The following is a 27555-nucleotide window of genomic DNA, read 5'->3' on the forward strand; positions in this document are numbered from 1 at the left end:
GTAAGTACCCTGCCCTGCAACAGGCTTCTTGTGTGGCCTCGGGAAACTCACTCAGCTCTCTGCCTGTTGGTGGTGTTCCCCCCGCATGGAGAGTGTTAGGGGAGAATTAATTTCCAAAGACAGAAATGATGGTTATGGGGAGTAGGTACCGAGCCGAGAGGGGCTGTGTGAATTTCACTTCTTTAAGGGAGGTGTGCAGTAATCTTTTAAAAAAATTTTTACAGTGTTGCAGGAGGCTTTTGGGACACTGGGTAGAAATGGGTAGGTGCCCTTCTGCAGTCATCGTGGACCACACGAAGGAGCTCTGTCCCCTTGTTGGGCTGAAAACAGGCTGTAGGGCTGTTTCTGCTTTTCCAAAGATGAATAAACAGGAACAGACGCCAGTATGGCTGTGTCCCCTTCTCTGCTGGAGACGGAGAATGTGAACTTTGAAAGTGGTCTGACTCGATCCTGGGAAAACGGCTTTGATCAGAGCCTGGGGAGGAACCTGATACTGTGTCAGTCTAAGAGCGACAGAAAGCCTAGCCAGAGTTTGGGGCCAGGTTAATCTGCTGCATCTCCACTGACGTCAGCTGGAAGGCGAAGTGCAGCCCGTTCACTCTCCTCATGTAGCTCCTCATGGAGCAGGGTTTTCTCTGGCCATCCAGGCCAGGCAGGGTAGGGGGACTGTGGGACAGCACTGATGGAGATACCTTGTTGTCTCCAGTGTATTTAAAGGAAATGTTTCATTAGGTTTGCTAGTAAGTGAGGCTGAGGTGGGGCTCTTTGACTTGCAGTGGGTGTGTGGACAGCAGCGGCAGGACTTCTGCTCCAGCTGCTCCCTTTCCTGCTCACTGCATCCTGCAGCTCACCGCAGGAGCTGCTGGAGCACCGAGTGCCCTCAGCTGCTGCCTGCTCCAGACTCCGAGAGGCAGGCTCCTGAGAGCCACCTCCCCGAGGTAAGGTGTGCTCACAGCTCAGCCCTCGAGCACCTCCATTTTGGCAGGAGGGACTCTGGTGCAGCAGCTGCCTTAGCACTGGGCTGACAGCCTCATCCACTGCTGCCCTTGGAGCTTCCCTGCAGGCTTCCCAGCGTTGTGCAGTTGGTTTTGGAGAGTACTTAGGGTGCTGCTCCACTGCTGTTGGAAGCCCTAGCAGAACGCTGGGATTCTTCAGCCAGAAGGTTTTGTTTGTGGACACAGGTGGATTTGAAACGCAACAAAGGAGCTGAGGATTTGTTTTGTCCTGTCGTTTGGCTGTTTCCACTAGAAGTCATTTCTGAGAAAAGCCTTGCGTGAAGGAGAGAACAGGAGGTTCCAGCAGGGCTTGTTGGTCCTGGCTTGGAGAATGGGAGAGGGCATCTCCTGGAGGGCAGTTGGGTGGCCAAGCAAATGGGTGTCAGCAGGGGGAAAAGGTCTGTGAAATGAGGGAGGAGGTGGGGTTGGTTACGATGCACAGGTGGCTGAGCCTGGGCAGAACGAAGCAGAGAAGATGGCTGGGCTGCTCTGCAGAGGGATGTTCCTGCTGCTGCGCTAAATGTGATTTAGGTAACGGGGCACTCCTTTGCACCAACTGATGCAGTGTTTCTTTCCTCCCGCTACAGCACAGTGCGGGGAGTGAATTGGAGATCTGGTGTGGAGGACGAGCCCTGCTCTGCGTTGAAGAGCTGGTTTTTGTGTCCCTGCCTGGAGTTAGGGATGGCCACAGCACCTCCTGAGCCACTGCGGTCTCTGGTGCAATGGAGAAGCAGCTCTGGGAGCCCTGGGTTCCCCAGGAGCAGGTGCCAGGTACAGACAAGAGGATGGCAATGAGGAGACAACAGGGTCTCGGGGTCTGAATTCCACCTACCGTGTAGGATGAGGGCTCCTGCCTGCCTTGTTCTCCCTGTAGGTAGAAGTTACCTCAGTAAGAAATGGAAAGAAAATGCAGATGTGCTGTCCCTGCATTTGTTGGGCCATTTATCAACATTAACTGTGTAAAACAGAAAGGTCAGCTGTGTTTAATGCCATGTGGCAGCTTTGTGATTTTGATTGCAATTTAAAAGTAAAGCAACCAAACAAAACTAGTGGCAAATGCATTTGTTGCTCTTCAGAGCCTGTTCCTTCCTGTCAGAGATTGTTTCATTGGCTTACCAGTGCTCAGAGGAAGTTTGTCTGCCTTTACCTTGGTAAGAGGGACTTCATTTAAATAAAGACAGTGTCATGATTTGTTTACAATGTCTCATTCAGAACTTAGGGTGGCTTAATGCTCCAGCAACACCTTGTTCCAGGGCTGGGGAGTGATGTTGCAGGCAGCCAGAATCACAGTAACTGATGCAGAAGGGTTGGTTCATCTGGCCTTACCTTGGTGTGAGTGGTTGCTGCTTCCCTTTTTCTTGCTATTTTGTATCTGCTTTCAGGTGTCTGGGGTAAAGAGGATAAACTTCCCTTTTCCTCCTCTTTTTGGTGTTTAAGTTGTGATGAGGGCTGCTCTGCTGTTTTTGTTGCTGTTTCCTTGGCTCCTTTATGTTAAGCTTCTAAAACTCTTTCATGATCCTTTCCCCAGCTGTTTTCAAAATGCATTCAGTAGTGTCTGCCTGCTTATGGAACGTTCCTGAAGTTTTTAGGGATGCTGACCAGTACGGGTGTTTCAAATTCCTTGTTAAGGAACCGACGGCTGTAGAAGCCTGCTTTTAAATGAGAGCCCTGCAGACAGTTCGTGCTTCTAATCGCAGCAGAGGTGCCGTGCAGGCTGGAGGTGGTGCTGGTAGGTGTGATGGGCTTTTGTTTTCCTCTCCGAGCACGTCTGTGCCTGCGCAGCTCTGATTTCAGCCTTGCAGGTGGGGGCAAGGGCAGGTTGCTTGCCCTGTCCGCCAGGCAGCAGCTCTCCCATCATCTGTGCTGCACAGTGGTGTCCTCATCTCACTGCGTGACACAGACTGTGCCTGGCTGTCAGCGGCAGCAAAGCAGCATCACACAGAACTCAGCAGCTCCTTGCTGGTGGAAATGCAGAGTTACACGTGGCCCTGAACGTCCCCCAGGTGTTGCAGTAACACAGCTGTGGCGTTCAGCCTGCACTCATCCAAAAGCCAGGGAGGCTCTCCGGGTTCCCAGGTGACAGTGACACCATCCCAGCTACACCTTCAGCTACGTTTGGTTCTGTACCTATAAATTGTTTTTGAATGTGGTGTCAATAGAGGTTCCTGTGCTTTTTTCCACTCCACTGACACTCCTGTCCTTGTTTAACTCCAAATAAATCTTGGTAACGTGGAGCCTGAAGACAGGGAGAAAATTATCTCTCAATCAGGAGCCACAGAAAAGGAATTATGAACAGAAAATGGAGAGGTGTTTTTTTATCTGCTGTTGAAGTAAGGGGAAATAAGAATTGGAATGAGTTGGAGCACTAGAGTGTTTCTTTTCTGAGTTTAGATGAAATGAAAAATTAACTTTTTCCAAGTGTCCCCAGTAAAACAAAGACACGGGCAGGTAAGGGAGGCAGCATTCCCGCAGGAGTTGTTCAGTGTTGCCGGGCTTCCTTTCTTTGCATTCAGCGGCAGGAGGAAGGAGTTTGAGGGGGGCTGTTTCTTGTTGTTTTCCCTGCCACCAGGATGGTTAAAAGTCACAGCATAAATTTCCTGACTTGGTGAGAAACCTGTGACCCCTCTCAATTGTGGTGTTCATCAGAAGGCAGATAGGTAATAAAGAGCCTCCGATGTGAGAAGAGGAGGGAGAACCTGCTGGTTTAATTTTGTTCACAGCAGTGGGCCAAACTTTGTTCTTTCAGTGCTGGCCTTGATAATTGGCTCGATATAATATAGGAATTCAAGCCATTGCATATCTCTGGCTCCGTAGCTGCTAATGTCACCACCAAGACGACTGCAAAGGCTCCTGCAGGAACATAGGGCAAACAAGATCAGCAAACATGCTCCCAAGAACATATGGGCACTGCTTTAACAGGGCCTCAGCTCAGCCTCCAGGGGGGTTAACTTGCATCCAAGTTGCCCGGACAAGTGGACTGTGTTGATTTAGACTTTGTGGGGGGGGTGTGGGGTGATCTTCTGGACTAAATCTATATCAAGTTTGTGTCTGATTGCTGGGAGCCAGACTTCAGGGGCCCAGTTTTCAGGAGGTCGGATGAAAGGAGTTGCTGTGGGAGTTCCCTCCACTTTAGGATTTTGGCTGTAATGTGCCTTGACTTCAGGGTACCCCTTGTGCTGCTGAGCAGGGTGTATTGCACGAGCATAGTTAAAGGTTTTCTGTCTTTCTTTATTTTTTCTTTTTCCAGCTACCCCCAGCTCTCAGGCACAGCTAGCCAAGTGTCATCTGCGTTGCTTTTTGCAGTGGTCTGCAGTTTATTCGTCATCTTCGCCGAGGTCCTAGCACCTAGTAGGCGCTCCTCCTCCCTCTTTTTTGGAGGAGCATTTAATTATGACAGGGTTTCCCTTGGAGCACATCCTCCATTCAGTTCCCTAATTGTAGAATTCTCTGCGGGATTCTCCAGATGGGGGATAGAGGATAATCTTCTCAGAGCTCTGGAAGAAATGTGATGCCAAATTACAGAAAATAGATCCTTTTTATTAAGCTTTTGAGCTCCTTTTACTCTTATTTTAAGGTGATCTTCCATTAAAGGAGAATGTTGGATAAATGACTGTCCTTTTTAAATAGTCCTCAACAACCTTCCCTGGGCTGCTAATAACATGTTAGATTAGAAATTGTGAAATGATTGAAGTCTGGTGGGGTTTTTGTTGCTTTTTCATTTGTTTGGCTGTTTATTTTTGCCACTGTTATCATCAGAGACAGGAGAGTGAACTTGTGTGTTTCCCTTTGGCTTCTATTTGGTCTCCTTTTCAAGCTGTGAGCTGTCAATGAAGGAATGCTGGCAGCGCACTTGCTGTGGTGGGCAGGTACAAAGACAAAGCCCCCTCCTTTGTCGAGGGGTCACAGCGCCACTTTAAGGGTCATTGGCTTTGCCATAAGGCACTGCCGAGGGCTTTCCAGGCACCTGAAAAGTGCTGCTGGTGTTTGCAAACCCGGCAGTGCTGCTCATCCCACTTCCTGCCTAAATGCTGGCCCTACCTGGAGTTCTGCTGCGTCTGCTAAATGTAGCCCGTGGTTGCTGAGGGGTTCCAGAGGTGTCCCTGCAGAACCAACGCTGCTGGTAGGTCTCCAGGTGTTTAACGTGCAGAACTGAAGGCACCACCAGCTCCTGAGTTAGCAGGTGGTAACAGGGTTTTTACAGAGTAGATGGAGAAGCTGAAGCACAAGATGTGTAACTTCAGTCCTGGCCTGAGCTGGTGGCAGAGACAGAAATAGTTTGGAAACAGCTATTTCGGGTCCCCTGTCCTAATCATTGCCTTTCTTTGGGGTTTTGTGTGTTTTTAAGCCTCTGGGCTGCATTTGGTGCAGCACCAGTAAGCACCAGGCCTGCAGGTAAGTACAGACTTAGGAGGGAAGGAATCTCCTCAGCAGGGAGGCTGAGGCTACAGCTCAAGATTTTACATTATGTATGTTTGGCTTTATGCTGATGTGTGGCACTGGGGATGTACACAGCTTTCAGTGACTGAGCTTTGGTGCTGAGAGTTCAAAGGTGGCTAATCCAAGTTTTTGTTTGTCTTCCAGGTCCACGCACAACGAGCTAGAAAAGAACCGGTAAGTAGCTAATGAGCTGAATTCTAAGAAATGGGGGGCCAGCGAGTGTTGATGTGCTTTAACCTTACCACACACAGGTGTCTGTGATCAGCTTAGGCAGCTGTGAATGACCACAGCGCATCACGGAGTTTTAAAACTGGGGGGGAGACACAAAAAGATCTGAAAAAGAAGCCTTGGTTTCATTTTTTTCATTTTGCTCTCTGAAAAGGCAAGAAGTGACCCAGTTTTGTGACTAATCTGTATGCAGAGTAAATACTGTTCTTCTCCTGACACAGTGAAATCTGATTGGGGCACTTTCCATACATGAGGTTGCTACGGGATCAGGTTTCTTGGGCCCAGGGTAAGATGTGTTACCATGACCCAAAGGGCAGAGCCCTGTGCTGTACACCCTTTCCCTCCCACCCCTGTGCTGGGCTGTGATCATCTCTGCAGCAGAAGCAAATGCCATTGTCCAGAGGCTCTGAGCTTGGTGACCAGCGTGCCCGTGGAGCCTCCCTTCTAACCTGTTTTAGGGCTGAGCCTGTTTATCCTCGAGTCTGGAGTTTGAGCAAGGCTTGTGCTTTTTTGTTCCTTGGCCAGCTCTGCTCCGTGACTCAACCCTTTTGTACCAGGAGTTCAAGTAAGATAAATGCCGAGACGAGGGGAGCTAGTTCACACACAGCTCAGATTATCAGCTGCCATTCAGGATGCTCTAGTTAAGGTTATGGCAGGGTTTCCATTAGAAACTTATCTTGGTTCTTCTGTGGGATTTGGGGCTGGGGAGGGGAAGTTCTGGGTTTATTGTGGCTGCTGGAGCAAAGGCAGCTCTGGCCAGCTGCTCCTGCGAAGAAACCCCCAGGCTGGGAAAGCTGGATCTAAATAGGTTGGTTGCCCCCTCCTAGCAGCAATCATTTAGCAGGGGATGGGAACACTGCGAGGACGGCCGAGGATAGCAGAGCCTTCAGGTGAACTCTGCATGTGAATTCAGACAGGATCTTCCCATGGAGATGAGGAGAACTGGAGCTGAGTACTCCATGTGCCGCCTTGCCCCCACATCTCTGCCCCCCGGCAGCAGCGGTGCTGGGAAGCAGCTTTCCCTTTGCAAGGTGCCCGTGGCTTCTTCCTGGCTGTGGCTGTGCTTCTGGTAGCTTTGGGAGTCTGTGGGCTTGTCATGGTCTTTTTTGCCTTTCTGGGCTGATGCGGGGAGGTTTTTTATTTAGGTGATGTTGCTCTCCTGTCCCCATCTGAGCCATGAGCTCTCTGGGCCCAGGTGGAGCTCTGCTGAGAAGTGCTGGTCCTGGGCTTTTCCAGTGCTCTCTGCAGCTTTATTCACCAGTGAGGGAAACAAAATGCAGTGCTTGGGTCTGACCCAGAATGGAGGGTGCTTTTTTTTCTCCATGACAACAGTAAACCGTCACTAATTTTCAATGCACTTATTTGCATATCTAATTGTTACTGCAAACACTGCTTGTTCTCAGCGTAGCTTTAGAGTAGAGCTGTCCCCATCCTTCCCTGTACCGTCGTGCTCCTCTCACACTGGCCAGGTTTCGGTGGATCCATGACCAGCTTTTTCTGCCCTCAGGCCTGGGGGGTAGGCAGCAAAGCTTCAAACTCTGTGAGCGAGGTCTGAGCAGCTGATGTTGTGGACTTCTTGATGGGTGAGGGCTGGCGAGTAGCGGTGGGTTCAGGATGCCTGCTGCCTGCTTGCTGCGTGAGCTGAGGCAGTCCTGCCTCGATTCCCTGACTTTAGCTGTGGACAGTAATGCTGCCTAGGGTGGGGATGTGAGAATTGACCTTGTTATGTATGTTACTAGTGAGAGGAGCACGTGGAGGACCTGTTTCATCTTACACCACCTTCCACCAAGTTGCACTCCCTCATCCCCGCCTGCTCCAGGTTGAAGACTCCCAACAATCAGCATTCTCAGCAAGGTCTTTTCTAGGGGGCTTCCAGTTCCCAAGGCACTGTAGCCCAGGTCTGTGTCATATGATATACCAGATCCATGATAAGGTTTTACAAGCCCCTGGTTTCATCCTTCTGGGAAGGACATGCATGTGATGGCACTGGGTGGTCTGTACAGCCAAAATCCTGTACCCGGGGTCCCTTTGGTCAGGAGCCCTCTGCTTCTGTCCCTTAACGCAGACGCGTGCAGCTGGTCAGGCTGGAGCATCCGTGAGCCCAACTAGCCCCCACGGAGGCTGTGCTGGGTTTGCAGTGTTTATTACCAGCAATTGGATGCTGAGTTTCCTACTAGAAGCATGCATTTTCAGACTCCATGGCAGTGTTTCCTGAGTGAGGAGAATTGCTTCCCAGTTAGATTTTCACCACGTTTTATTTGCTGTGTTGTTAAGTTTGTCAGTGTCTCCAGACTTAACTGTGGCAAAGATAAAAGCCCTGATACTAATGGCTCTGTGGCTGGCAGGTGCTCATTTTCCCTATTATTTGAGATTATTCCTTTTGAATCTCACTGTTATCTCCATTATTGACACACACTGTAATTTTCAAAATTGTCCACTATTAGGTCTCTGACTCTGGTTTTTCCCCTCCTGTCTATGAACAGCAGCCGCCGTATATTCAGTTAAGTTTTGTTTTAACCCCTTCAGCAATTGCACAGTTTCTTTCAAGCAGCAGCAAAAGACTAGCAGAAAAACAATGCTCTCCCCCTCCTTTTTGAGTATGCAACTTAATTTGGTTTCACTATGGTAGAGCTCATGAAATTCCGATGTATCAGGATGAAGAATATTTTTGTTTCCACGTCCAAAAGTAAGTAAAACTGTATTTTCAGAAATTAAAGCAGTGTCTTAAGCTTCACTGCCTTTCTTGTACCAAAATATTTCATAAACACTGGGGTGTTTTCACGAAGGAGGTGTTTGATTTTGTCCCGAACGTTAACTGTAATGTGGAAGTGACTTCTCTTCCTGCTTTGATTTGTGTTTTTTATCTAGAGAGATTGCAGTGACATTTATATAAGGGGCTTTGTCTGATTTATAAAAGATTGAAGTTAATTTATAGTTATTATCTGTCATTAATCCTCATGTTGGAAAATTGTTTGTGTTTTCTATTTAATGGGTATGTGTTTCAGTTTCTCTCTGCCTGGGATGACTCACAGCTTGCATTTCGGCAAGAAGCCGGCATTCTGCCTCTCATGCTGCAGGGCGTAACTAAAGCAATACTTCTTAGCCTTTTAACACGCCTACCAAAAAACGGCTCCTAAGCAAAGCCCCAGCATTCCCTGAAAGAAAAACATGATAAAGTGAGTGACTAAAATAATCACTCTGATAGGGTAGTGCTTTCCCAAACAAGTATAAATTCAGGTTTAAGTTACATTGCATGCGTACATCTGTGTTGTACACAGCAAAATTACCCAGTGCTGTGAACGTTTCAGACACCAGCCAGTTTTGGAAGGATGTGGTCGGCGCGGTGCGCAGCGCCGAGAGGCTTTCCTGCTCCTCTCTGAAGTGGCAGCTCTGGTAGACCAACGTGGTGGCGGGGTCTGACAGACACGGTGCATCTCCTGGTGAAACAAGAGTCGCGTTTATGAAGTTATTGATCACATTTGTATTTTTTTAAGTCTTTTTACATAGCCTGGATTGACCTATTTGCTTTTGGTGACGAATGCACTATAATACGGCAGAAAGAAGGGAAACCAAGCTGAGTAACTGGATGAGGAATAAATCAGTAGGGTCATTTTTGCTTCTGTTAACAATAATGTAGCTCAAACAAAAGACAGATATGAGGAAGGAAAAAGTCATTGGGAGAACCAGTGAAATCAGCATTTTCTGAAGATCTCATGGATTTTGTCTCTGCAAAAGGTGACTTGTTTAAAACAAAGAAGGACGAAGTCTAAAGACAACAAAACTACTCCTAAGTCAAGTTGAAGTCTCCTTCTCTGGAGATATTCAAGGCCCATCTGGATGCCTACCTGGGCAGCCTGCTCTGAGGAGCCTGCTTTGTAGGGGGATTGGACCCGATAATCTTTCAAGGTCCCTTCCAACCCCTACAGTTCTGTGATTCTGTGATTCTGAGGTGTTGTGCTTAGTGAAAAAGCACAGAGTGAAGTGGTGTAAGGTTCTTTCTCTCTGGTATTTTTTGAGATGATCAGAAACGAAGCAAAGAACACACACGTAGCAATGATTGGTGCTGTGCTTACTGAGATTCCATGACTCTTCCCCACATCTCCCTTGTAGCTTCTATGATTCCCCCCCACGTTCTTGCTTTAACATAGGAGAAACAGTTAAACGCCGAGTATTTCTCCAAGTGGTCTCTTGAGTGGAGCTGACTGTTGTGCTGGGCTGCATATCTGAGGAAGCAGATGAGATAAAGGAACAAGCCCTACCCAAGGTGCAGGAGAAAACCATGTCCCAGGTCAGTTTGCACTGCAACGTGGGGCTTTCCACGGCTCCACAGCACTTACACAGCCTGGTTCCCTTTCTCTAGGACAGGGCCCCGAGTGCATCTGTACTAGCAAAGTGCTGGAGGGAGGGGAGAGCATTTACCTGCGGAACATGGTGAACATGGCGCATTTAAATAGTTCTGGTATTAAACAGTGCAGCCGTGTTGTCAGGCTGGAAGATGGAGGGAAGGGAAATGAAAGAGCAGTGAATCCTTGCTCCTCTGAATAACCCTGGCTGTCTGTGCTTTTGTTGTGCGATATGTACTTGCCAGGGCAATGTGATCAGTGTTTGTCTTGAAGCAGCTGATCAATGTGGTGTTGAGTTCCCTGCTATTTATCCAGGAGAGCTGGAGCAAGAAACTAATCCAGTAAATTTCATTTGTTCTCTGGAGTGGGCTTTGTTTTCCTGTTAACATCGTGTAGCAGACATTGACAGTACATATTATTTTCCTCATTAATAAAACTTGGAACCTGTGATGTTCCCTGCAGCAGTCAAACCATGGCCAGCGCAGCTGAGCATGCATCTTTTTTTGACACATCCAAAGGTCAGAGCACGCCGTGATCCACTTGCTCCTTGGGGGAGCTGCAGCTAAACCCTCCTGTCTCGGTGGCCGGTCTGGAACAGGAGCTGGAAGTAGCTGGCTGTCTTCAGCTCTGCCGCTTGGCTGACAGATGCATCCACTTTCAGCTGGGACAAACGTTTTTCAAGGGAGCTGAAGGATGCTCTGCTAGCTCAGGAGGTCTGGTAACTGTTAGGCTGCCATGCCCGTTTCTGCTTAACCTGCAGAGAGGGACTTGTAGCTTGTGGAGCAGAGTTATCAGGGCGATGTTCGTCTTGGGGAAGTCCAGGTGTGGTCACTGTTGCTTAGTGTCAGTTGGCCTTTTGCTACCTTGCTGTTACTTTTCTGCATTGCTCCAGGAACTCAGCAGTCAGGTGCTGCAAAAAAATCTGATCTCTTTGACCACTGCTGTCTTCACACAAAGTGCCCCCTTGCACAGAAGCAGCGTTTTGATTCACTCAGAGTCAGAAATCTGCAGAGGCTTTGTTTCACGTTGGCTGGGTAGCAGAACATTTTGAACTCTAAGTAAAGCTGCTGAAAAGAGACAGTTTCCATGCCAAAATTCAAAGGAAACAAAATGATCTTCATTTTGTTGCAGACCTTCAGCACTGCTCGTATCGGAATTTCAAGCTTCAATATTTGTGTGTGTGTATAGCTATTTTGTTATTCAAAGTGACGCAGTGAGGAGTGAATGCCTACGTGGCTTCCTTTCTGTTCCCAGATCTCTCCACCTCCCCTGTGAATCCAGTCGCAGATGGAGAAGGAAGAGGAAAAAGAACAATACTGCTATTTTGAATAAACTATCTCAAAGCAAAATGTCTCAGTAACGCCGCAAAACAAAGTCACCGCTGTAAGCCAGTTCTCAAAACCCAGTGCTCATCACAAAGCCCTTCTCAACTAAGACGTGCTGTAGGGACGCTTTCTGATGTGTTTTCCTCCCAGAGTATAGATAGAAGTGTCACCGTGGGCTGCTTGGCCTTGCCTTAAAGGTTAAAGGTCTGATGCTGAGAATCCACTCGTCCTTTTGCCTCTCAGGATGGAGACTTCAGGGGAGACCCCGCTCTTAGAAAGCCACGTGCTCTGCTGCTATGGCTCCCTACATGCTGGCTGAGTTCATGCATTCAGCATCCTGGACTTGAAATTTCCAGAGCAGTGAATAGAACAGGCATCAAGATAGTGCTTCATGTTTTTTTTTTTACTGTTTTCAGGGCTCCAGGAGGGAGTCTGGTCAGTGCCGTGGATGTGTAACGAAAGCGGTCAGATGCATTTAGATAATACATAATTAGGGGTGCGCACCAGTGCCAGCTTCGGTTCTTGACTCTCTTCCCAAACTTGTATCCTCAAATTTCTACCTGGGTGTGTTGCCACAGTTTCCTTTCAGGATGACGTCCTGAAAAATAGAGGCTGGGCAAATCCACCCAGACTGCATGTCCGTGAGCTTGGGCCAGGGAAGAATCTGGCCTCAGGTGGGAAGTTGAGCGCTCAGCTTTCTGGGCTCAGTTTTCAGTCACGTCAGGGCTTTGTACTTGCCATCTCTCTCCCAGATGCGTCTCTGGAGACTTTGCAGGTTTGGTTTTTGTGTTCTTTTTGTCCTGGGGTGCTGTTTGTTGGAGTGCCGAGAGCCAGAAATGGTGATGCAGCAACTTGTCTCGTTCAAGCGGCTGACGCTGCTCGTGGGCCTGAAAGCATTACGGGCTAACAGCCACTCGGGGAGTCCCTGCCTTAGAGAAGATGAGGTAATAGGGATATAATTTCTGAGATGGATTTACGTGGTAACCGCGAGTTTCAGGATGTTGTACTCTCGGGGCAGAAGCGAGAGCTGCCCGCAGCTGTCTGTGTGCTGAGCTGCAGCTGGCGCACGTGCGGGGGGTACTGCAGCAACGCAGCCCCGCGGGCTTGGGGCAACCAAAGGAAAACTCGGTGTGGAATAGGAAACAGAGGCAAGGAGCTTCTTCATTCTCCTTTGTGGATGTGGTGTTGCAGCTTTGAGAACCTGTATGCCTTTGTGGTGCTGCAGGGAGAGGAGGGGAAGAGTCAGTGCCTGCGTCACGGGCACGTGCAGCAAGCGTGCGCTGACCCGCTCCTTCCTGGGGCTTCCTTGCTCCACCCCTCCAGCCAGGTGCTTGCTTTTCCTCTCCTTCACAGAAGACTGCCTTTCCTCACCTCTGCTTCCTTTACAGCTTTCTCCTGACACTGCTCCCAGGGCCAGGACATTCAGGCTGATGCTGTCACACCGCCCTTGTGCCCTCTCCCCCCTGTAAGAGGACAGGGGCACAAAGTGAAGGTGCCTCTGCTGTTGGGACGGTGGCGGGGCTTCGTGCGGCCCCCTGCTTTGGGAGCGGAGGTAGGCAGAGCAAGCGTGCAACAGGCTTTCATCGCCCCGTGCCTGGGAAATGAAAGCAAAGGGCTTCGCCTGGCTGTTGCTGTGGCTGTTGCCTGGCTGCAAACTGGTGCCGAGCAGTTTGCATAGCTGAGGGCAAACAGAGCAGGCAGGCTTCCTCCCAGACAGCACGTGTGACAGCCATAAAACAACGAAATGGGCAGCGTGCAAGCGAGGGCCAGGAATTCTCCTCCCGTGAAGCCACTGGGCAATGTAGACAGGGCTATGGCAGGACGTAGCGATGGGGAGACCCCGGGGAATCATTTACCTGACTCCCTTTCCGTGCATCCCAAGAGTTTGTGTAGAAATGCAGATCTTGTCTCTGTAGCATTCTTTGTGTTTTCTTTTTGGTAAACCCTTGATGTGCCTTTGCAGAATAGGAGCGTCTCTGCTGTTAAAGGTGGCACCTGAGGCTGCCAGATGCAGACTGATTCTTGTAAAGGTTTTGGATTCCTCTGTGTCCGGAGAAGTCCCTGGATCCCAGAGCGATGGCGTGAGTCAGGTCTTCTGCCCAATGGTCCATTAAAAAAAATTAAGGGCTGTCTTTTGAGGGCATCTTCTTTGTGTACATTGCTGCCTGAACATCACTTCCATTAGCTGCGGGGTAAGGTTTTCTGTCCCTCTTGCCTGTTAATTATTTACCTTTGAGAATGCGTTCAGAAAACAGCACGGCTTATTTAGGGGGAAATGCAAAGCTTCAAAAGGGAAGGGGATGCAGCAGTTGCAAAGCCATCTTGTAACTGCCTCGAGAAGGAGCTCTGCCCAGGAGGGGCTGAGGGAAAGAGGGAGACGTGACAGAAGTTGATACAGAAAAGCTCCTGCACCGGAACCTCCCCTGGAAAGAGGACACGAGCTTGAAACGCAGCGTTACGTCCCCAGAAACAGGCTGGGTGAATGGTATCAGGCAGCTCGTGCGTGGTCCAGGCTGATAATGCTGTGTGCCACACGGGTGTGGTTTATCACGGGGGGTAGCAAACAGCTGCACACGACTTAGTCATGCTTATACAGGCACGTGCAGCCTGCTGGCTCCGAGCTGAGTGCTTGCCGAGCTAGGGTGGAATATCTGAACGCATCTAATCACGCAGCAGCTCGGCTTGTAGTGACTCTCAGATGAATACTTGCGCCTTCGCTTGGGTACATGTTGCTCCCCCTGCTTGTCCCTACAGCACTGTGGCTGTGCCAAGGGCTCCTGCACTCAGCACCGCGCTGCCGGGGCACCGGGACACCGTGTGATACGACCAGGAAGGGAGGACACGTGATAGGTGCCACTCTCCATGTCAATAAGCGGGGGTATTTGCTTGCGGAGGAAAGGCAGCTCTTTTCACAAGGCTAAAGGCACTCCCACCTGCTGCAGCAGTGTGTTCCTCTGCTCTTTTCCCCTTAAAGCCGCGTTGTGCAGGAGGCATTGCTTGGGTCCTCCGTGAGCCCGAGGAGGTTCTGGGTGGCAAGTCCCGCACCTCCTCCCCGGGGGCACTTCCCAGTGCTGCCTAAAGACACAACCTGTTGAACCCTGGGGTGATTCACCGCAACCTCACCAGGCACACACAGCTCACAGCCTCCATGGGAAGGGATCCTTCAACGGGAAAGGTTCTTCTGCTCTTTCTGGGAACTCGGGAAAATTCTTCTAATGAGTTATTCTGGAAGGGGGAGCGGAGCATCCAGTTTATTACAGAATTCAGAGGTTAAAAAGAGGCTGCTTTGTACCTTCCATGTCCTTCGTTCCCACCTCTTTGGCCTTGTTCCCTGGGGCAGGTCGGGTTGTGCGTTGCCCAGAGTTTGCCCAGCTGTGTGGGAATCTTCCACCCAGCTCAAATCCCCATTCACTAGCTACCCGTGTCAGGATGCCAAACGTGGGGGGAGTGCTCCCGCTCGCGCAGATGCACACGGTTACGTGCAGGGACACACAAAGAGCTTGCAGTTAAAATCTACGTGCCCACCTCTTTAAAAGCCCAGGACAGAGCCCCAGCTGTGTGTACAGCTCGGGTCTTCGCTTTGATCTGTGTTTGTTTCTCAGCGACTGGATCCTGGCGCTCCTCGGAGCTGGCTGCTCTTCTGCATGTTTGCAGCCGCTGAACTGCATGCGGGGCGGCTAGCGGGGTGCTGGGGGTGTTCGCTCCTGCCTGCCAAATAGAAACTGCTCTAAGTAAGGAAGAGCGAGAGCAGTGGCAACCGAAGCTGTGTGCTACCTGCATGCTTGAGGCCTGCTGCCTCCTCCTGTCTCCTCCCCAGCTCGGGACTCCCCCTCCCTGCAGAGGATCAGCTCGTTGCTGCAGCTCCTCCCGCCGGCCTCCTGCTACCTGCTGGCGTGCACGTTTCTCTTCGGCTGATCCTTCCTTAGCCAAACCCAGCCTGGGAAATTACAAGTCACGGTGCTGTCACGTTATCTGCAGCCCCTCTTGGTGTTTGCTTTGCTCTTGTCCTTCCACACCAACCTGCAGGGCAGGGGTTTGTCCCCTGCTGGTGGTGGGAACTGCCTTGCACGTTTCCTTTCTCCCGGTCGTCCTCTTACCTTGCCTGTCTGCTCGCACATGTGGCATCTCTGCCCTTCCCAGCTGCACACAGCAGAGTAAATCTTTTGCTCTGTCACCTGGATCGTAGCTCGGAGAGGCAAAATCCCCCTTCACTTTCCAGAGCCTCAGCACGGTGCCTCTGCAGCTGGCCTGGGACCTGTGCCTAGAAGAAGGCAGGAAGGCTCTTGGGGTTTGTGTGGTGTTCTCTGAAGTTGTTTGGTGTGTGCCTCTGCCCCAAAGCAGGATAAGCTCCATCTCCACCTTAGCTGACAGATGCCTGTAGTACTCAGCTTTCACAGCAAGACTGAATGTTAGATGCTATGAGTATGCAGAGCAATTCTGGCTGAGGTAAGGGAATATGGAGGGGAAAAAAAAGTCCTCTTCCTTTTTCTGACCATTACGTGCTGCTTCACCTACCCAGAAAAGCAACGTTGATGCCAAAAGAAGTGGGAAACCGGATGGGAACACTGTGTCCCTGGTGGATATCCCACGTTACGTGACCCTGTAAGGAAGTGCGCAGGCACTGGTCTGCGGGGCGTGACCTCTTCTAAACTTTTCTTGGCTTGGAAAAGCAGCTTACAGGCTTGGTGCTTGCTGGAAAAAGCACATACGGGGATGCATTTCCATCCCTTCAGTGAAGGGATTGCAAAGAGGGAGGAGGAGGGAAATCTTGTTTCAGCTGTGATATACTTCAGGAAAACGTGCTGAAGCCCTCGGGAGTCAGGAGCATCTCTGAGTTTCTTTGAGTTTCGCTTTTTGTTGTCTTTTTCCCCCCTCGGTGACCTCTGAGAAAAGCACACGTGGTAGGGAAGGAGCAGGGCAGGAAGGGGATCTGCTGTGGGATGAGCACGCCGCCAAGGGCTAGCAGTGGCCGAAGCGGAAGGTGGTGGTACAGGAGCAGCGGGTGAAGTGTCTTCTGCCCCTTGACTGGAGGACTGGGAGTTTTAGCCCCTCTTTTTTTTTTCTTTCCTAAAAAAACCCACGAACCTTTCTGCGTTTGGTTTGTTCCCAGGTGGGATCCTAGCCCTTTTCCTGCTGGGAGAATACAGACCGAGAGAGCGTAAGGCAGCTGATCCTCGCACAAATGTTAGTTTACTCAGCTGCAGCTGGTCTTGGTTTGGGGGAATTAGAATTATATCCGTCTGTGGCACTGCTGGCCGAAGCTGGGGTCATATCCATCTTCTCTAGGTGATCAAGAGTTCACTAGGAACAACGCCCTGAGTTTTGTAGTGGGACTGAAAAAACATTTGATCCACTTTCATTCCCTATGGATGCAGGTCAGCCCAGGGAAATGGTTTCCAAGTGGCCAGCTTTATGCTTTTTTCTGTCGGAGTTCTGAGCAGTCTGGTATCTCTGCACCTTCACACATACCCAGAGAAGAGAAAGAAAATGCAAGGAAGATGTTGAAGGTAGTTAAAGGCAAAGGGCAAGGTACAGGCATGGGTTTGGTTTGGTTTTGCTTTTTCTCCCGCAGTTTACAAAGTTGTAACTTTCTAGGTGATCGGCCCTGCTCCTCTTTGCAAGAGCTGTGCTGGCATACAGCCAGGTGATGGTCGCGTGCTGTACCAGCTGAGCAGAAGCAAGATGTGCTCTCTGGTACCCATTTTCAGCACCTTTCCTGGCGTGCCAGGACGTGACTCACCTGCTGTCATCATGCCGGGAGCGGGGCTTCTCCGTTCAGGTTCTGCTGAATAACACGTGTAGTTAAATCAAAAGTGTTTGCCACTTAATGCTAGCTAGCTCCTAGACCTTTGAAGTACGTTGCTGCTGTTGTATGTGTGCAAAAAAATATACCCAGCAGGAAAAGTTGTGCTAGGAGCTCTTAGCTTCTCTTCCCTAGTTGAAGTGCCTTTTTCCAACCGCACGTTTAATAATGACCTTGGCTGGTAATTCCTTTTTCCAGGGAAGTCTGAGGTTAAATTTAAAATAATTTCACAAGGTTAAATTACATGCACTGCTTCCTCTGTTCCAGCTGCGTGCCCTCTGTACCTGAGAGGTACCGGAGATATTTGATGACTCCTTAAATATTTCTGACAGTGCAGGGTGGTGTTAGATGAAAAGCACATGCTTTCCTTCTGGTACAAAAGGCTTTATGTAAACAAATATTCCACACGGCCCTCCTCTTGGGCTATTTTTTTTCATTAGGAATTAGGATTTTCTTCCATGAGGTGAGGAAACTGGAATACAGTATCAGGAAAGAAATGCGTGGAGTGGAAAACCTCTGTCCTATCTTACAAACAAGAAAAATACTTCCCAGCGGCAATAGCTTAGCTGTGTGATTTAGGGAACAGCATTAATGACAAAAGTGACTACTGCTACCACATCAGGATGTGTTCTTGGTGTTGGCTTATTCCCTGCTCGTTATTTTGAAGGCAGGGAATAGGTTTTCCCAAACAGCAGGTTGGTAGCGTCCTTTATTCTTTAACTGGTGGACAAATGGAGATGTGACAAACGAGGTGCGTGCTGCTTTCAGCTGGCCAGTGGTGCTACTGGTCAAAACCTGACTGCGTTCAGCACCTACGTCCAGGGTCTTTTCTGTATTATGAAGAAACAGAGGCTCTCTGTTGAGATCCCGGCTGTGCCTTTGCTGCTGTGACACCCCCTGCACCTCTGGAGCTTTTCTGCTGGAGCCAGGAGAGTGGCCCAGGGGCAGGAAAGGCGCCGCTCTCCGTCCACCTGGTGGGAAGCTGCCTCATGTCTCACGTTCTTTCCGTCTCAGGTGGCATGCGAGGATCCGTGCAGGTCCCTGCTAATTTATCTGTTGGCTGCTGTGTATCACGCTTTCTTTCTCCTTGAGAGGCTGCAAGGCCAGGAAGATCCGAACTGGAGAGCTCTTTGTGGTGGCAGCTCCGGTGGCAGGCAGAGGTTCTGGGCTGAGCATCGCCGCTTGTCAGCATCCGAAATACCTCGTCACTTCTCTTCAAACGCGCGGTGCTTAGCCAGGAAACCCGACCAGGAGCATCAGGAATAGCTGGCGAGTTCGGAAAACCTCAGCTATCTTTGCTGGTGACCTAATTCTAGCTGTAAAGCTGAAAATCCGTGGGTCGCAGCAAAGCAGGTTAGTGCTGCCCTGCGGCCAGGCGGGCGTGTGCTGAACGGCACAGCCACGCTGCGGGCACGCCGGTGGCACGGAGCAGGGCGCCGGGAGCGGTGTCACCGGGCTTTGTGGCTGGGAGCACGCTGCGTGGCCCCGGCAGGGTGGTGATAATGGTCTTAGGGAGAGCGGGGGCACAGGGCACCGCCGGCTATTTAAAGAGTAGGTCTCTATTTTTAACCGCCTTCTAGCAGAGGTGGAGGTTTTATTAGGCCGGACTAATCAGGGCTTCCTAATGAGCCAGACTGGGCTGCACGTTGGTGTTCGAGGCTCGCTTTGCGTGGTCCCTGGTAGCTGGGTGCAGGATTGTGACCGTGCCTCATTGCCAGGGCAGCGGGGCTGCGATACCCGCCGTGTCGGGAGTGAGCAGCAGCGGAAAGTCGGTGCCAAACGATCTGGTGCAGGAGGTACCGAGATGTGACCGCTGGCAGCAGCCGGGCAGAGCTTGTAGGGCAGAAAGGGAATGTGATAAAGAGCATTTATCCATTGTGATGGCCGTAGGGTTTAGGGTCCTGTGGTAAGCACGGCTGAGCCTTAAAGGGGTTTAGCTGGTACCATCGTGTGTTGTGCTACAGGAGAGCGAAGTTCAGTTCATTAGATTCACCAGGGATTAAAATACTTTGTGGCTAATGGCCAAGATCAATAATAATAGATCCTCAATGTATAATTTTAAGGGGAGATTAACTTTGATAAGTAGTAATAGACCCTGCTCCGGAGCATCTGTTGCTATTTGACATCTCTTAACTGCCTAAATTGCCTTGCTTTCAAAGAAAGGCAGAAAGCTGTAGAGGAGCTGGAAGGGGAGAAGAGAAACTGATGAACGGGAGAGCGTGGCACTAGGTCTGGAGGAAAATGAAGAGGCAGGAGAGAATGCCAGGCATTGATTCACTCGGTTCCTCTGCTAGGCAGACGGCCACCTATGCTGCTCTCATCAGCTTCTCATTGTGAACTGCAGGCTCTTATACCTGATCTCTTACTACTGACTTGAAGTAGCCTGTCTCATTGGGGCCTCTGAAGATCAAAGGTGTCAGGAAAGGATGAGCAGTTACGCTAGAGAGTTTTTTATGCTATGAGCAGTTACAGCTGAGAGTTTGTTCTGGAGGAGGCACCTTCCAAAACAATACTTTTTCAGCGTTGTTATTTACTGTGAGTATCAGAATTACCAGTTTTCAGGTTTTATTTTTTGCCCTTCCTTTAAGCATCCTAGTTTTGGGAGGCATGGGACTACAGACGGTCTCTCTTTTTTATTGTTTTATTCATTTAAATGAAGATTTTCTGTTTCAGTCCTCCAGTTCAAAGAGAAAAGCTTCAAGATATGCAACAAATGGGACGTGGAGGCCCAGCAGTTATTGTGGGAATAAAAAAAAAAGCTCCAAATACGTCACTTCAGCTTCAGGATCGTAATGTTGCATTAGTCTGATTATTTGGGACCTGCCCGGCGCAGGATTTCTGAGTGCAGCTATGGAGTCCTGTTGGACCTCAGCGCGTTTGGCACGTGTGGTTTTGTTCCAAAGAGTTTCCAGTCCTGCAGGCTGTCAGAAAGGGGGACAGAAGCAAAAACCTGTGGAGACAGAAGGACAAAGGGCAGTGGTAGCAGAGCTGAGCAAGCAGTTCAGCGTTCGCAGTGTTGCACCGGGTCAGAGTGAGAAGGAAGGTAAAAAACCCGGTGAGAGATGAAAGCGATCTTGTTCCCTGAAGTGCCCCCTGAGATGAGCGTAGGGCCCCGAGACTTGCAGAAGTGTCCTTTTCACAGCTGTGCCCGCAGTGGTGTGGCCTTGACTCCTGGCAGAAGCAGCCACCTCCTGCCCACGTGGCTCCAGGTGTTTGCACCTTGGCTCAAGGTGCGTGCAGGGCCAACGTTCCGATTTACAATGCATCGTCAAGTTTGTTTTTATTGTCCTTCCTAAATTTTAATTTCTTTGTTTCTTTTAAAAGATGCATTAAAAAAAATATATTAAAAGAAATGCATTAAAAAAAATCCAAAGGCCTTTTTTCCCCCCAGTTTCTTCTTCATGGTGCATTTTATTAGCATTGCAGCACCAGTACCCCTATGTGCCAGGGAGCCATGGGGAGAAATGGACTGGAGACAAAGAGGCAAATGCACAAGGATCTCGTTCATCGTGGAGCAAACACCGACGAATAAATAACCATGAGAAGAGGCCTGGACTAAAATCAGACAGAATAGCTTGCTCTGACTGAAGTCACAGCTCAGGTGGAGGACGTGACTTCTGGCTGCGTGTTTCTGGACCAGGTTTCCCTCTAAACCTTGTCCCGTCCCCACTGTCAGGAGGCAGCGGGGCGAGCGTGCGCGTGTTTATTGCAGGCTGGCCGGGAGCCACGGCAGCTCCATTGTTCGTGGCTCGAGGGCTCGCAGCAATTACATAACGCGCTGCAGCAGAGAAAATACAGCCTCTGTCCCCGGCACTTGACTGGCTTTCAGTTTCTGATTCAGGTAGTCGGCAAAATCTGCTCTCCTTTCGCTGGAGACAGGCGTTGAGTGAAGCGGGGGTCAGGTCCTTTAGCGGAGGGTTGGGTTTGAGGGTTAGAGACGAGCGAGGAAAAAACATCATCATGTGATGGCTGCTCAAGATAAATGGGTCTCTGACCTGCGAGATGCTTATAGAAGGAAACCATGTTTTCCCCCATTTTCCCTGTCTTGTGGTTTTGGCATGTGTTTCTCATTACTTTTATCTCAGAATTGTTCTGGTCCAATGAATTATTGATGTGGGGTCACTCGTGTTTCTCCAGGAATTGCTTTCTTTAAGCAGCGATCCCTCCTGAATTTTTTACGCAGTCTATTAGCCCTGAAATCCAAACAAAGTTGGTGGTATCTAATTTCAGGGTTAAGTTAGACTCAACTTCGAAAAGGTGAAGAGGGAGGAGAAAGGGGAGGGCAGAGGGGGAGGACGGTGATGATGTTCTTCTCCATGTTAGGATCTTCCTTGTGCTGGTGCTCTTGGTGCTGCTTTTTCGTTTTGTTTCGTTGACTTCTCTTGGAGAGCAAACATCTGATGTAGCTTTGGTGGGACTTGAGTGTATCCCTAACGCTGAGCACAGGCTGAAATCTGATGTTGAACTCAGGCCCTGGAGACCTGCAGGCATAGTAGGAAAGTATCCGGGAAATGCTTTCCTTTTCCCTCAGATGCTCTCTTCTTTCAGCATACAGGAATTCAGCATTTGAGATGCTGCTGGCGGCGTGTTGGTTATTTCCTGCTGGCAGGGAGGCTCGGTCTGAAGATGGGAAGTCGGTGCGCGCCTGCGCTGGTGTTCTGCAGATGTTCCAGCCTTGATTCAGCAAAGTCTGTCAGCAGCGTCGGACTCCAGGAGAGCGCTGAATCTGGCAAACCTGCTGCTTCAGAGCTGAGCATGCACGTGCTTTTTACTGACTTCTAGGCAGAGAAACTTTCTTGTTTCAGTTTTCATCGCTTCTGCACGTGGTGGAAGAAAAAAAAGCCCTCACTGTAGCAGCCGCGGTCTCATCAGGGATGTTTACAAAAGCTGGTGGCTTTTGTGCCAAGCTTGCTGTGGTGCCTGGCGGTGGAGAGGCTGAGCCTTACCTCAGCCCCTCAGAAACGTCCCCAGAAGAGTGGGGTGAGGAAACGGGGAAGTTTTTTTGCACCCAGCCCCGTTCCTGCACTGCAGTTCCGATGCAGGCAGAAGGGAGCCCAGCTCCTGCAGTGGGATTTGGCTGCGGGCTGTGCAGTGAGACGGCTGAGGCTAGGAGCAAAAAGCATGCAGAAATAAAGGTTTCCTCCCAGCACTTTATATAATCAGAGCGGATGATGTCATTGGGAAAGGAGAGGAGAACAGGCTGTGAAATTACAGCCCTCTGCAGCCAGGCAGAGCCAAGTGCAGGGGAAGGTGCACGGAGTGACACCCGGGCTGCTCTGCTGGGGGCACGGGGCAGAGCCTGGGGGCTTGGAGGAGGATGGGGGTGTTGGGGGCTGGTGCTAGCAGGTAACCCAAATACAGTCAGAGGATCTCACCCAGGCACAAGGTGATATAGGGGAGAGCCTCCTCCTGTCATATACCTCACCGTTCCCTCTGTGTGAGCCTGGTGCTTTGGCACGTGCAGCACCTACCTGTGCTCAGCGCCCAGCTGGGGGAGCCTGATTTTACCAAAGCTGCTGAGGAAGGGCTCTGGCTTTTCCTGTCTCCCCTGAGGCTGGCGTACAGAGGCTTCAGCCTTGCCTGAAACTGCAGTTCTCCTCCTGCCCTCTGCCTTCCCTGGGACCAGGGCAGCGAGAGGCAGCAGCGCTTCGCGCCCAGCCTGAGTCGCTCCTCTGTTACACGACAACACGGGCATTTAGGCTTGTTTTTCCAGATATTGGCAGATGCGCCAAATATTGGCATAATCCAGTGGTTTACAGGGGAAGCCATCGGGCCCTGTCTGGAGCCTGCACAATGCTGGCATTTTCACTGAGCCCGAGAGCCTGCAGTGCTGCTGAAGCCACGTTGCAACTGAAGCCAGGTAAACAAGGGGCAAGGCGTTCCTGTCAGGGCTTGACCTCGGGATTACAGCTGCTCAGGTACAGGTATGGGACTTGATGAGAAAGATTAGTAGCTTTGTGGTTGCTCTCTCTCTCTGAACCAGATGCAAATGGGAAAATAGGGACCGTGTGTGCTGGGGAGGTAACTTCCTGCCAGCTTGTCCAGTCCTTCTGAAGACAAGCCCTCGAGGTTTTCTGTCCCCTCTCTGCCCTTGTTTGCAGAGCGCGGTGACTTGCTTTGATCCACCATGGTCCTGGGGCACAAGCCAAACTGATGGGTGGCCGTGCTTCTAGTACCTGGTGCCATCCTTTCAACCTGTGTCCGCTCTCTGCGGCAGCCTGATGGCAGTGCTGGGGCAGCTCTGCCTTGGTGGCTTGCCTGGGGGCACTCAGGAGATCTGTGGCACAACCAAAAATCGGTTCAGAAACCCAGAACGTCCGTAACAGCGTGACCTCCTCCTCTTCTCTCTGGCTGCCAGACGTCCGTGAGCAGCCTCCCTTGGGAGGACGAGTGCAGCGTGCCCCAGCAGTGCCCTGCCATTGCTGGCCCTACAAGTACTGGGCAAAGCACCTGTGGTGGGTTGGGTGCACGCAGCCCCCGTCCCCCAGCCTGTATGTTGAAAAGGAGCTTCCAGGCAGCTAAACCCCAAACTTGTGTCAGCCGTATGGGTTTCACGTCAACACAGTTTGCCCTAGAGCAGCCTGAGGAGGAACAGAAGAGAGCGATGCGATTTTCTTCTGTAGTTTTTTTGTTTGATTCTTCTGATTTTGGTTCTTCCCCCCCCCTCCCCAGTTGTTAATGAAAAGCACGTGTTCGTCAAGGCCCTTGCTGGTCATACGCAGCCCCGTGGCTGTTCTCGAGACAGAATGATGGACCCTTTGTAAAGAGATTTATAATGGAAATACTGCGGGGCTCCCAGCCACAGCACCTCCAGTGAGCGCTCCTCGGTGCTGACAGTTCATCAGCAGAACCCCTGACCCTTCCACCCTTAATCATCCGTGCTTGTCACTGACATAATTGCCTGATTACAGACTCTTCTCCCCCACCCCTTTCAAACCGGGAGCAATGGTGAATTTGAAAAACAAATGGAAATGAACTGTCCGTGCTCTTTATTTTTTTCTCCCCTGCATTGAGACGGATCGGGCTGAGATGCAGTTTCTTTGTGTCTGAGCAGGGCTTGGGATAGGCTTTCAGGACTCTTTTGCGCCGGTGTTGCTTGCATGTGAATGGTGGAGCTGATGTCATTGTGTTATTGATTGGGATGACAAGTTTGGACATAAATCATTAATGTCTGGGAAAGAGAGAGGGAGGAGAAAAAAGGCAACCCACGAGATGGTTTTCCATAAATCTGGTGTTTGTCCCCGCATTCGTGATGCAGAGCAGCATCGGCAGGAGCAGTTCTCCTGTGCAGCCTGAGGACGCCGTGCTTTGCCACTGCTCCTGAACCATTTTCCCCACGTTTCGTATTCTGCAGAAAATGGCTCAGACCATCAGCAATGCTGTCATGCTTGAAATTGTCTTTGGAGAGGTAATCCAAGGTCAGCAGAGTGCCCAGGGAAGGCTTTGGGCTGTCGTGTTCCTGCAGGCCTTGCGCCCCCAGCACAGTTTCAGACCTGGGTCCAAGGAAGGAGTAAGGGTACAACACCTGGGAACTGCAATCCCTCCAACTCTATCGATTGCCAGCAGGGATTGTTTGGGTGTTTTGGGCTGTTTTGCTGTTTCCCTTTTCAAATTTTGTGCAAAGGAGTGTTAGAAATGTTGCTTGGATCAGTTCATAGCAAGTGTCCCTGAACTGGCCATGCACAAGCGTGCTGCGGGTAGCGGTCATTCCGAAGTCCCTTCACAAACGTTCTCAGCACAGCAGCAAGTAGCTGAGAGCGAGATGAAACCTACGAGATAATCGTACCGTTTCTGCCTTGTCTCTGCACAAAGTTCATCCACTGAATCAGATTATCAGCTCAAACGGCAAGAAAACAAACGGCGTGTGCCAGAGGTCACCAATAGTGCGAGTATTGGTGAGCAGCTGCTGTTTGCGGTGTAAACAGCTCGGTGGCAGCCCGTCCGGGCACCTGCGGGGAGTCTCGTGGTGTGTAGAGACAGGAGGAAGCATGAAAAGTGGCTCCTAGAAGGGAGGCAGAGAAAGAAATGGCTTTCCCTTCCCAAAAGCACGGCTCTGATCTCCTCTTCTCCCCTTACAGCCGAGCTCACCTCCGCCTGTGTCTCGAACGCTTGAAAGTTCTGATACCGCTCGGACCAGACTGCACCAGGCACACAACGCTTGGGCTGCTCAACAAAGCCAAAGCACATATCAAGGTAAGAGCTGCTTCTCCCGGCTGCTTTCTGGCAGGGCTGATTTGGAAATGCAGTCCAATAGCTCGCTCTTGCTGCCTAGAGGTTAACTCTGTGTTAGAGTCTGATGTTGAATCAAATGATCATAGAACTGAGTTGGAAGGGACCCACAAGGATCATGGAGTCCAGCTCCTGGATCCACACAGGACCATGCAAAAATCAAACCTTATGCCTTAGAATCACAGAATGGTTTGGGTTGGAAGGGACCTTAAAGATCATCTAAATCCAGCCCCCTGCCATGGCAGGGACACCTCCCACCAGCCCAGGCTGCCCAGAGCCCCATCCAGCCTGGCCTTGAGCACCTCCAGCGATGGGGCATCCACAGCTTCTCTGGGCAGCCTGTGCCGGTGCCGCGCCACCCTCTGAGTGAAGAATTTCTTCCTAACATCTAATCTAAATCTACCATTTTTTAGTTTAAAACCATTCCCCCTTGTCCTATCATGACACCCCCTGACAAAGAGTCCCTCACAACTTTCCTGTAAGGCCCCCTTAGGCACTGGAAAGCTGCAATGAGGTCTCCCCGGAGCCTTCTCTTCTCCAGGCTGAACAGCCCCAGCTCTCTCTGCCCCCATAGGAGAGGAGCTCCAGCCCTTTGATTATCTTCATGGCTCTCCTCTGGACTCGTTCTAATACTTCTAATACTTGTTCTAATTCTTAACTACTAGTAGTACATGTTGGTACGTTAATATATACACACACATAAAATGTAAATAATAGATATATATATATATAAAGCAACAAGCAAGCATTGTCTGCTCGGTTAATCATTTATCATTACTACAAGCCACATTGTGAGGAGAGTCCATAATGAACTCTGTTTGATTTGGAAAGCAGGAGCGTTATTCTGTATCGTGATCAGCTGTTGACAGCAACAGCTCTTAGAAGAAAAACACACCTACTGGTGAATGACCCCATTTTGACGGGAAATGCACCTTTTCTTCTGATGTGCCAGTGAGTTTCCGTTGCCCAAACATTGGTGCAAATCCCAGGAGGGAAAGGCAGGGCTGGCTTGCTGAAGCTCCGTGTGGGAACCAGCCAGCTAGCCCAACACTCCTCTAGTTTCACTCCTGGCAGAGTGAAGCACAAAGAGAAAACGCAGCATCGTCAGTGTCTAGAGAAGGCTGAAACCCTTTGTCACAGCCCAGGGTAGTGGGAGGGAGGGCGGTTGGCGAAGGAGAAAAAACCCTGCTGAAGGGACGGGGTTCGCCTGAAATGACTCCTCCTTATGCAATGTGCTTGCCGTAGGAAACAAAGAACAGTGCCCTGGTAGATTTCCCAGCTGTGATCAAAGAAATCTGTAGTAGGTTATGTAAATCACTTACTAAATAGAAAACTGTTTCTGAGAAATCCTGCTAAACCATGCAGCAAGGAACGCGGAGCTCCCAGGGCACGTTTTTATGTTCCGGCTGATTGCGACGCTGGGTTGGTTTGGTTAAGGGAATCGAGGCCACTTCGTGGACAGATGTGGTAATGCAGGCGGCTGAACTCGGGCAGAATGACCCACAAAGTGCTACGGCTCCTACAGTTTCCTCTGGAGAGGCTCTGTCTTCAAAGCCTTTTGATACCAATGCACGTACGATTTATCAGAGCTTGGGAACAGGAAAAGTTGTGAGGAGACGGCACAGCTCCTGGAAACGGGAAAGCAGCTTGTTTCAGTGCTCTTTTGCAGCTTAAATTCTTCAGGGGCCTGGGAACGTCTAAGTAAAGCAGGTGGCTGGACAGTGGAGGTGGGAGGGAAGGAGAAAAGAATGAAACCTATTACTGAGCCGTATTTGATCATGTCAGAAACTTGAAGAGACCGAGAGGAGAAGCCAACACCAGCTTGAGAACCTGGAACGAGAACAAAGATTCCTGAAGAGAAGACTGGAACAACTACAGGGGTCTCAGGAGATAGAGCGAATACGAATGGACAGCATTGGATCTACCATTTCCTCTGATCGCTCAGACTCGGAGCGAGGTGGGTGTCACTGAGCTGGCAGGGAATCCCCGGGACTCTGAGAAGAGGGGGCAGGAGGCTGATCCATCCCTTGTCTCTCAGCTACCCCCTGCTTTCTGACTTCTGGTAGTTAGGCTACTGATTCTGCTCACACATGTACACACACACACGCGCACACATATATATGAAAAGTTTTGCCTTTTGCTTGAGTTACAGTTAAGTTTGGGAGAAGTGTTGCCATTGTCATCTCAAGATGATT

The 27555-nt window shown here is 50.3% G+C and overlaps 1 protein-coding gene across 1 annotated transcript in view; it reads left to right on the plus strand.

Annotated features, from left to right (window-relative positions):
- The window catches only part of MXI1 (MAX interactor 1, dimerization protein), a 41505-nt gene that overhangs the window by 10893 nt on the left and 3057 nt on the right, over nucleotides 1-27555 (plus strand). Inside the window, exons 3-5 of the mRNA XM_035330193.1 lie at nucleotides 5577-5606; nucleotides 25210-25324; nucleotides 27146-27317. Of these exons, the coding sequence (XP_035186084.1) occupies nucleotides 5577-5606; nucleotides 25210-25324; nucleotides 27146-27317 (317 nt within the window). The remainder of the gene's footprint in view (nucleotides 1-5576; nucleotides 5607-25209; nucleotides 25325-27145; nucleotides 27318-27555) is intronic.

The sequence above is a fragment of the Oxyura jamaicensis genome, chromosome 6 (genome assembly GCF_011077185.1).
Source record: "Oxyura jamaicensis isolate SHBP4307 breed ruddy duck chromosome 6, BPBGC_Ojam_1.0, whole genome shotgun sequence".
In the NCBI taxonomy this organism is placed as follows: Eukaryota; Metazoa; Chordata; class Aves; order Anseriformes; family Anatidae; genus Oxyura; species Oxyura jamaicensis.